Source organism: Curcuma longa, chromosome 11 (assembly GCF_044706935.1).
Source record: "Curcuma longa cultivar G26 ecotype Majalengka, Jawa Barat chromosome 11, ITB_CL_G26_1.1, whole genome shotgun sequence".
Lineage (NCBI taxonomy): Eukaryota > Viridiplantae > Streptophyta > Magnoliopsida > Zingiberales > Zingiberaceae > Curcuma > Curcuma longa.
Window position 1 is genome coordinate 12,762,165 of NC_133871.1, and position 10,309 is coordinate 12,772,473.

At 40.1% G+C, this 10,309-nt stretch overlaps 2 protein-coding genes across 5 annotated transcripts; one reads left to right on the forward strand and one right to left on the reverse strand.

Moving 5' to 3' along the window:
- The first annotated feature begins 702 nt into the window (after nt 1-702).
- LOC141837146 (BTB/POZ domain-containing protein At5g48130) lies at nt 703-2,808 on the forward strand. Its single transcript, XM_074724598.1, has 3 exons — nt 703-1,259; nt 1,348-1,906; nt 1,979-2,808. Exons 1-3 carry the CDS (start codon nt 703-705, stop codon nt 2,708-2,710), a joined length of 1,848 nt encoding a protein of 615 aa, XP_074580699.1. The 3' UTR covers nt 2,711-2,808.
- LOC141840244 (adenylosuccinate synthetase, chloroplastic-like) lies at nt 1,700-8,809 on the reverse strand. 4 transcript variants are annotated; one of them, XR_012602734.1, is made up of 6 exons: nt 8,439-8,809; nt 4,203-4,895; nt 3,802-4,113; nt 3,362-3,644; nt 1,901-2,758; nt 1,700-1,814 (listed from the first exon to the last, which is right to left on the reverse strand). XR_012602734.1 is itself a non-coding variant. In XM_074728174.1 (4 exons), exons 1-4 carry the CDS (start codon nt 8,775-8,777, stop codon nt 3,474-3,476), a joined length of 1,515 nt encoding a protein of 504 aa, XP_074584275.1. In that variant the 5' UTR covers nt 8,778-8,809; the 3' UTR covers nt 3,089-3,473. The 4 variants fall into 4 exon arrangements, 1 of the variants encoding a protein (XP_074584275.1); XR_012602733.1 differs by having other exon boundaries at nt 1,700-2,758; XR_012602735.1 differs by lacking the exons at nt 1,700-1,814; nt 1,901-2,758 and adding an exon at nt 2,828-3,081.
- Between the last annotated feature and the right edge of the window lie 1,500 nt (nt 8,810-10,309).

The window sequence follows — 10,309 nt, forward strand, 5'->3', positions numbered from 1 at the left end:
GGGAAGATGGAGCTGCCCAGATTTTCCAAAGCCGTGCCGTCTCCGGCGTTAAATGAACGCCCAAACAAATGCCGATCGCTGACCTCGAAGCAAACCCCTGATGCATTTAAAAACACATGTACGCTAAAATCTATACGAATTCTACGTAGAGATGTGTGCTCGAAACGGATGAGAGAATTCTCAAGCTTCCTCAGCTCACGGTTCTCCAAAATCCCCTCCCCAATTCCAAGCCTTAAAACTCGGATTCAACCCCCGTTCGTGCGCCATCAGCCACTGTTCTTGTGCCCTTCCAAAGCCTTCTAGATATCCGTTAATTTCTTTGTCCCTTTTATTCTCGTGATTTTCCACCAAATCCATCTCTAACGCCAGCACAGCCATGGATGCTTCTCCTGCAGCAGCGACGAGTCCATTCTCAAATCCCAAACCAGCAGAGTTGCTGAAGAAAGTGATCTTTGCATGGTGATTAATCACGCTCCTCGCGTTTCTCATTTTGCTTTCTGTTGTTCTGGTTCTTGCGGTTCCAATTCTCTGCTCCTCTGCTGCCATCTTTTAGGGGCCAAGAAACAGGATTGCCGGCGTCGATCTGCGTTCGAGTTCATGGCAAAAGTTTCCACCTGCACAGGGTTGGCCAAGCTCAAGCTTTGGCTTCTATTTTTTCTTGCATTTTTTTATAATCTTAGTAGTTTTTCATCCTTTTAATTCATGCAGTCGCCGTTGATCTTGAGAAGTGGCTACTTCAAGAAGGCATTGCGAGCCTCCAACGCTGTCGAATTGCACCGGGGATTCCCCGGTGGGTCAGAGGCATTCGAAATGGCGGTGCTCTTCGCCTACGGCTCCAGGCTCCCCCTCGACCCCTTCAACGTAGCGGCACTGCGGTGCGCCGCCGAGCTCCTAGAGATGACTGAGGACCACGGGTCCGGCAACCTCTGCGAGGCCGCCGACTTGTACCTCAACCAAGTGGTGCTCCAGAGCTGGGACGACACCTTGATCGTCCTCCAGACCTGCCACACGCTGCTCCCCGTGGCGGAGGAGCTCCTCATCGTGAGCAGGTGCGTCGAGTCCCTCGCCTTCATGGCCTGCATGGAGATCCTCGACCCGGAGCAGAAGCGCGGCCAGCCAGTCCTAGCTCTCCGTGCCTTTTCCGGCCGGCCCTGGGACCCCGAGGCCATCAAGGAGCTCGCCGGCCACGACCTCTGGATCAAGGACCTCATCGCGCTCCCCTTCAACTTCTTCGTGCGGATAATCCGATCCCTGAGAAGGCAATAACATCCATTTTGTTTGCTCGATTAAACTTTTCATTCACGATCAAGAAATCGATAAATCGCATGACGCTGCATATATCGACAGGCAAGGGATGAAGGAGAAGTACGTGAGCCCCGTCGTCGTCTTCTACGCCAACAAATGGGTGCTCTCCAAGAAAACGCACAAGTTCTGGGAGCAAGAAGACGGAGCAGATCACGCTGCTAATACAAATGACAAAGTGTCTTCGATCTTGCAAGCGATCGTCGAGCTGCTCCCCGATCGCAATGCCGAAATAGTCCCCGTCACCTTCTACTTCGCGCTGCTTTCCATGGCTCTCTCTCTCGACTTAAGCGATAGCATTCGAGTGAACCTTCAGCACTGCATTGCGCGTCTTCTGCACCTGGCTCGAGCGGACGACTTCCTCCTCCCCGAGAACAGAGCTCTGGAAGATGAAGCGATGGAGGAGATAGTTACGATCCGGGTGGCGTTCAAGGACGCGGACAATGTCGAGGTTGTGGCGAAGCTGTGGGACTTGTATCTCTGCCGAGTCGCCGGTGATCCAAAGATCGGAACTGATAGATTCATGCAACTCATTCACACAGTGCCCGTGGCTGACAGAGAGACTCACGACCATCTCTACAAAGCAATCAACACTTACTTGTCGGTATGATTCGATGATGATTCAGTCTTGGTCGGAGATTGTAATGCTGCTAAAGATTTGATTTTGCTTTCTCAGGCACATCCTCAGCTGTGCAACGAAGACAAGGCGAGGCTCTGCAGCAGCATCAGCTGTCAAAAGTTGTCGCAGGAGGCGTGCATCCAAGCAGTTTTGGATGAGCTGATGCCGCTGCGCCTCATAATCCAAGCACTCTTTGTTCAGCAATTGCACACGCAGCGAGCTCTCAAAGACTGCTCAGAATCCTTCAGATACATGCAGTGTGGAGTGTTTTCCGGGAGCATCCCGAGCTCGACGTGCCACCTGCCGAAGAGCCCGAACCTAGACGAAAGCCCTTGCGATCTCAAGGAGGCGACTCCTGTGCCTTTAGGCTCCTTGATAAAAGAAGACCAGTTAGTTCAAAGATCAGAACACACTGAAGTAGTAGAGTATGAATCTACGAGGTTCAGAATGCAAGAGCTTGAGCAGGAACTGGCATCGCTGAAGTTTAGCCTCCGGAGCAATGACAAGTCCAAGGGTTCATTGAAGACCGGTTTGAAGAAAGAAAGCTTCAGGTTGTTTGATGCCGAAGACCGCGGATTCACCAGGAGGAATCCCTTTGGCCAGGTCAGTGACTGCATTGGTTCCCTAAGGTGGTCGTCTTCGCAAAGGAAGCATGCAAGCAGAATGTTGAAGGTTTTCAGGAGAATGACCATGTTAGGCAAAAGCAAGTCGAAGATTAAGCACAGGGCCTCTGCAAGTGGTTCACTGGCTTGTAGAAGTAAATCCTTGCACGAGATGTACGATTGCTGAATGAAACTTATCTTGGTGGTCAGCTTAGTGTGTGCTGCATATCAAACTCTGGAAATAGATATGTGATAAATCAACTAAATATCAATAAGTTGTTGAAAGGTTAGCTTGTTGCTTTAATAGTTGGACCTAAAACACATCCCTAAGTAGGAGAATCAGATACTAAATAGAGAGTGCAGAGGGTGCTTCTAATAAGAATCTGTATCATTCATATGTTCAAATGCACTCTAAAATAGTGACAGTTTGCCCTCTTTGTCCATCAAATGAGACAGCATCTGTATATGTTACATTGATCTCTTTCTAAGCTAGTATCCTCATTAGTTGAGACTTTTGCGGTACTTATTCATGGTCTTCAGGCAGTTTGATCTTAATTTCTGTGAAGCAAAAAAGACATTATACTGATATCCATCAATGTCTGTCTTGTTCTTAATAATAGATGAACATTCTATTTTTCAAGTAAAAGTAGATGACCAAGCATTCCAGACAACTTAAATCTCGTTAATCATGCTTAGATCATTAAGCTTTCAAGCTCCTACTAGCATTTATCAAATGAACCGCAAGGATGCACATCCTACATGCACGGTAATAAAGCAAATTGCTCGAGCTTAAATTAAAAACGCATAACCACACCAATTGTGGATTATGTTACCTGACCTCGTTTTTTTGGATAATTGATTAGTACCTCCACCATACGAGAAAAGACTCATCGATAAAATGCCACTATATGCTTTAGAAGAAGCAGCAGCAAGTAGTAGCCAGATTCAAGTCATTTGCAAATGATGGCATCGCGTCCTGGTCCAATACCGATGTAATGAATGGGAACACCAACAAGCTGTTCTATCCGTTCAACATACTGACGAGCAGCTAAGGGAAGGTCATTGTAATTTCGGATAGATGAAATGTCACTGTTCCACCCAGGCAGCACTTCATAATCAACCTACATCAAAGCAGGCATATTAAGATTGAGAGGTGGTTCATAACTAGTAAGACTAATTGTATTACCAGAGCTAGGCATTAATTAGCCAAACTACAAAAAGATTCACAGATACTTCTAAATGACTTAGAAGTTAACTGTAATGCTCTAAAGAACTTGCCTGTACTTGCTCAAGAAGGCGAAGATCTGCAGGGAATGATGCAAGCTTTTTGCCATCTGTTTGCTTATAGGAAATACCAAGCTTGATTTCTGGAAGTTCAGATAGCACGTCAAGCTTGGTGAGATTGAGAGACGAAAAACCATTTATCTGGCAAGAATAGTTTAATGCAACTATATCAAGCCAGCCACAGCGGCGAGGACGACCAGTTGTTGTTCCAAACTCCATCCCAGCAACTCTAAGAAGGTCACCATCTTTACCCAGAATTTCAGTTGGAAAAGGACCAGAACCAACCCTAGTAGTGTAAGCTTTCACCTGCATGGCATAAATGTACAAACATTTAAAAACAAAAAGAAAGAAAGACGCATGTCATGGAGGTCACTGAAAAGAATGGTTCTACTTACAACACCAATAAGATCACCCAAGTTCTTTGGAGCTATCCCTAGTCCTGTGCAAATTCCACCAGCTGAAGGGCTTGAGGATGTCACAAATGGGTAAGTCCCAAAATCAATATCCAACATAGTTGCTTGACCGCCTTCAACCAATATTTTCTTATTTTGCAAGATTGACTCATTTATGACTTGAACAGTATCAGCAATAAATGGTTCTAGCCTCTCTGCAAATCGCTTGTACCTCTCAACCTCCTTGTTAAGGATGTCAGCAGTATATTCAAATCCTTCAAATCTGGATGCAGCATCCCTCAATAAAATGTCAAGCTTCTGGCCAAAAGCATCCATGTGTCTCAGGTCGCAGACCCTAATACCATTCCGAGTAACCTTGCTTGAATAGCATGGGCCAATCCCTCGTTTTGTTGTTCCAATGAAGGAATTTGCAAGCTCTGCTTCTCTCAGTCCGTCTACAACTTGATGAAAATCAAACAACAAATGGGCACGATCAGATACCAATATTCTTCCATTGCAGGAGACTCCATTGGATTCCAGACCCTCAATTTCTTTAAATAACCCAGGAAGATGCACGACAGCTCCATTACCAATTACGCACAGAGTCTCCTCATTCAAAATTCCTGAAGGAACAAGATGGAGTGCAAATTTTTTACCCTCAGCATTGTAAATGGTATGCCCAGCATTTGCACCACCCTGACATGAACAAAAAAGAAGGGTTTTAATATAGATGCTGAAGTAATGAGCAAAATAATTAATTACCTTTTCTTGTCAATGATAGATAACTGATAAAATGGATTGAAAAAAAGAAGAAGAGAACTTCTGAACATGGGTTATTTAAAACCGTGCAAAAAGAGTGATGCAATTGCAAATTAAGTAGTCCATAGCCAACTGGATATTGATGCCACATTTTAGTTCCCATTAACTGAAGCAGATATATGACCATTCACAGTTTTCTATCACGTGATCTAAAATATTGATTGTCACAGCAAAAGAATTAATAGAAGGTTTTGAACACAAGTTTCACTAGTAAAATCATACTAGCAGGCACGATTCCTAACTAAACTAATGCGGAGGTGAGACTGAACAGTGAACATGCTGGTTCACGTAGCATGCCACATTTAACACATGGGTGACAATGCCACATTTAACACATTTGATTATAAAATATAATTTAAAAATTAATTCATTTCAAGGTGACAAGACTGATAGTATGGAAAAATAAAGAATAGAAACAATGCCCAAGTCTCAGGTAGAAACTTAGCAGCTAAAGAAGAAATCTGTTTTCATAAAAACAGTCTACCATTTCTTTCTTGAAATCTATTTTAACAAACCAATTGAACAGAGTGGATAAATAACATATTTCCTTTCTTTCCCATCGATTCCAAGTTCCCAAAGTCACTGGAACAAAGAAAACAAAATGCTCAAGAACTGAAGCGTAATAATTTGGCAGAGTTAATAACAGTATCTAGAATGTAAAATAATCATCCATCAATAACATTTATTGTGATTTTTTTTACAGAAAAAGAGATAAAATATAAACATAACCTCATTTCATCAAGCAAAAAATCAAAATTGAAGCATGTTTTAAGCCAAAACTTAAATCCACAAGCTAGAACACAATTCGTCTAATCTGATAGTCGAATAAAAACACATTTTAATCAAATTGAAAAACACACTTTAATTCACAAAAATTGCTAGCTATACAAGTCAAATAATAGAAATTGGAAGTAATCTCAGAGTATGAGATGGAATAAAATCCACAAGAGGACGCCTTTAAGTACGCTGGGGCCAACTGGACTCTACATAGATCTGTCACTATCAACCCAGTAGCATTTCTGAAAAGGATGGAGAATATATGGGTGGAGATGGGAGCCACTGAGAAAGGAGATTAAGGCAGATGTAGGTAACAGTTGTGACAGATGAGAAGCGAGGGTAGAAAATTGTATTTGATGTTTATATATATATATATATATATATATATATATATATATATATATATATATATATATACACACACACACATTAAAAAGGCTAACTTGTTTATGACCATGAAAAATTTTACACAGAGTCCAAACCAACAAAAGAATGTGTCTCACATCGTGCAAAAAATAGTCAATTTTTTCATCCATATCTGCATGTTTGTTCAAAGCTCACAATCGAACTGATTAGGGATATGGAAGAAACATAAACTCAAATCTGAATCTAAGCGGGAAAAAATCAAACAAAAAAAAACATTTCAGTTCATTTGGGTTTTGGATTTTTCCAATATACAGTAATATATAACATATTACAGATATAATATAATTTTATGTTTAGCATTGTATACTATATTATAAATAGAACTTCCAATTTCAGGTTTTTCTATAAAGAGACACAACCCAGTCTGTACACCATACATTTCAAAACCCAAAGCCATACCAAAAATTGGATAAATACAATTAAATTTTGGGTCAAATTTTCAAATCAGGTTGATTTTCCATTTTTGTTCGAGGTTGTTGAGTTTTTTCTCCAACTTCTATACATAACAATTAATCAATCACATAAGTGCACGAGTTAAGTTGAACTTATTGGTTATGTCCAACAATCCTATGTTAAAATCCTTCTTAGCATTCTTCATTTTTAAGTTGCTGTAGAAAATATCATATGCTTTAACTGATGTACTTAGAAGTGAAAACTTGTCTCAATTTACACTATTATATCCATTGAAGTTCTGCTCATTCAGCATATTTGTCAAAATGTGTTCCTCTAATAAAAAGTTTTTTTTCACTTCATCACCCACTCTTGTCTCTCTATGAACTACACCTCTATTTTAGGACTCTGATAATAGTTGTCAGAAAATTTACATAGTGGTAATATTATCAATGTCAATATTTGAGACTTCTTTCTCCATTTGACTTTTAGAAATGCTTACATTATCATGCATAAATTCCATCAAGTTATTCAAGCAAAACTAGGAATAAACTTTTCCTAGTATCTATATCTAGGTATTATTTTTCCTTGGACTCTGCATTAATGGTATTCATTAGTTAATCTTTCATTAGGTATGATTTTAAAATTTATGCACTTGGTTCTATCTATCTTTCTAGCAAGAGGAAAAACTATCTGAGTATATGATTGTTGTCATTTTTAAATTAACCAAAAAGTTTGTCTTTAAATCAGTATTAGCATTTATGATTGTATGATAAGATCCTTGTGGATGGCCCCATTTATTTGGGATTCATGGTTTTTTATTGTTTTTCTTGTTGTGCTAACAACTACAAGTATATAAGATAGAGCCCCACTTAAAACCTCCATGTACATCTTTTTATTCTTCTCTTTATTTTCTTCATACTAGCTGAAAATCAATCTTCATGATGATGAAATTCCTTTGTATTGGCAATTATAAGATCATAAAATATGGCAAACCAAACTTTGCATTACCCTTTCCATTTTCCCCAAATCTAGAATCTCTGTGCATATCTTTGTAAATTTCCATATTTTCTAAACTACATTCCAATCTCCATAGTTTTTCTATCATAGGCACTCTCTGATTAGCTTCATTTTTTTTTTTTTGAAAATTCATGTTTTGATTTGATCATTGAATTATTTTTGAGGAGTGCAATCACTTAAAACATTAAATATCCCCTCCCTAACTGTAGTTCCCAAATCATAATTCTATCTCAAATTATCTTCATTTCTGTAACTTACCTTTAAATCTTTAGCTACCACAATCACTAATATATCTTATAACAACTTTCCATTATATAAAATTAAATCTTCCATCATCTACTTCTTTAGTCTTTCCACTCTTTATTCTCCTACTAATCACTATATTTACTAATTCCAAATTTTTCTTGAATATATTCATATACTTCAAATTCTATCACCATGAACTAGCTTCTATACACAAATTTGGGCATACACGTCTGGGCATGACAATTTTACAATTCCCTGTTTTGCACAAAATATGGATGTCGAATGTGGCGGATTGCTTAAGCGGCCAACAAATACACCCTTTCCAATGTGAACACTTGAGTGGTAAAGCACCTCGTGAGTTTTGTACGGAATAATTTAAAAATGAAAACACAAATATATTGGACTGAAACAAAAACATAGGTAATCAGAATTTTTAGCTTAGATATCTTTTTTATTTCAAAATTTTCGTCCTCAATATCATTAGCACAAAGAAGAAATGAGTAAAAAGGTAAAATAAAAAACGTATTTTGCTATCTGAGAAACATAGGACAGAAACTTTACCTGGCACCGCGCAACGACATCAAAGCTCTTAGCAAGGATATCCACTAGCTTCCCTTTACCCTCGTCGCCCCACTGCGTGCCGAGCACGGCCGCGACCTGACTTAGCGACGCCACCCTGTCCATGGCGTCTCCGCGGTCGACCGCCTCAACGGCTGCGAGGGCCGCGACGGGCGCCACGGCTCTGGCAGCGTCGGCGGCGGCGGAGACCCTCCTGCACCATCGGAGGCCATCGGAAGGGGAGAAGGACGAAGGGCCAAAGCAGCTCCAGATCCGACCGCTGCCGCGACCACGGAAGGCGACCGGGACGGCAGGATCGACGGCGAGGGACGACAGAGACATGTGTGGTCGCTAATGGCCGAGCGAGGCGATGGTTGGGGGAGTGGGCAGAGATCTTTGCTCTGTGATTTCTGCTATTTATAGTGATGGCGGGTAGGGATTTGATTGGCGGCGGCGAGGGCCGATGGATTTGCGTAGCCGAATGAAAGGGGAAAGTCCGATTAATTAATTAATTAATTAACCTATTACTTTACTTAATTACTTTGATAGACTAATCGTATTACTTTATTGTTTGTTCCAAACGTTTACAAAACCTATTTTAATATTTTAAAATAAAAAATAATAATAAATAAGATTCGATGTGTATTTTTGCTAGAAAAGTATTAATGATGAATTCGAATTATCTGAATGGGAATTCTCTATCCATCTAATAAAAAAATAAATATAAATTTATAAAATTAATAAAAATTAAGTTGGAAAGGATGAAACATCTGTTATTGGGATCTTAAATGATCAATACGATTTTGTAGAAAATCAGAATGTCATCAATTGATAAAAGTCGAAATTGACTTCAAAATCAAAATCTACGTTTCGCGTAAATAGATTTAGACTATTAATTTGCTCAAAATTGATTAAGAGTGAATGAGAAATTAATTGTTTAAAGTCGGTCCAGAATAACATTAATTGTTAATTAATGTTATATAAGGAAGTGCATGGGGAATAATCCCACATCGGAGAATTTCGATGGGCTTCCCTTCTTTATTAATGTTGCTGTATTAATTGAGTTAACACAAAAAATCCATGTACTCTCTTCTCACAGGAGAGCAGGTGCTATCTCTTCTCACAAGAGAGCACCTGTAAGCCCGCCACCCATCACCCCACAACGGGCGCTTTGTCTTGAGAATTCGGATTTTTCACCTAAGCACTTGTAGCGGATTTTTCACAGACTACCAGGATAAATCCGGAAGCGGCATCATGCCACCATGCCCGTGTCTTGGATTTTTTGGAGGAAAATATCATGCAACCACTGAGCACAGTACTATAATAAGGGAGATGAGATGGAGACGCCCCCGGAGCATAGCTGAGTTGAGTCGTATCTTGGATTTTTTGGAGGAAAATATCATGCAACCACTGAGCACAGTACTATAATAAGGGAGATGAGATGGAGACGCCCCTGGAGCATAGCTGAGTTGGTTACAACGCAGTAGAGTTGCAAAAGAAGAGATGAGATGAAGACTAATACATATCCTTCTTTTGCTTAGGAGGAAACATCTTTGGATCTATGCACTGGTAGAATCTGTAACATTTATCATCTCAGATGGTGGATGCTGCAAGATATGGGCACAAGAACTCAATAAGTTTCACAACTGCTGTATCTTAAAATGTTTGATTACCTTGAACTAGTAAAAAGGAGGGCATTTGTTGAGAACCTTTGTAAACAGAATGTCTTTGCCGAATGAACTAGTTCATGATTCTTAGCAGGATCTCAAATGCAACAGCTAATATAACCACCAACTCATACTGGTTTAGGGATTCCAAAAGAGACATGTATGCAATTTACAAACATTTCTTTCCATCCCATGTGCTTTATTTTA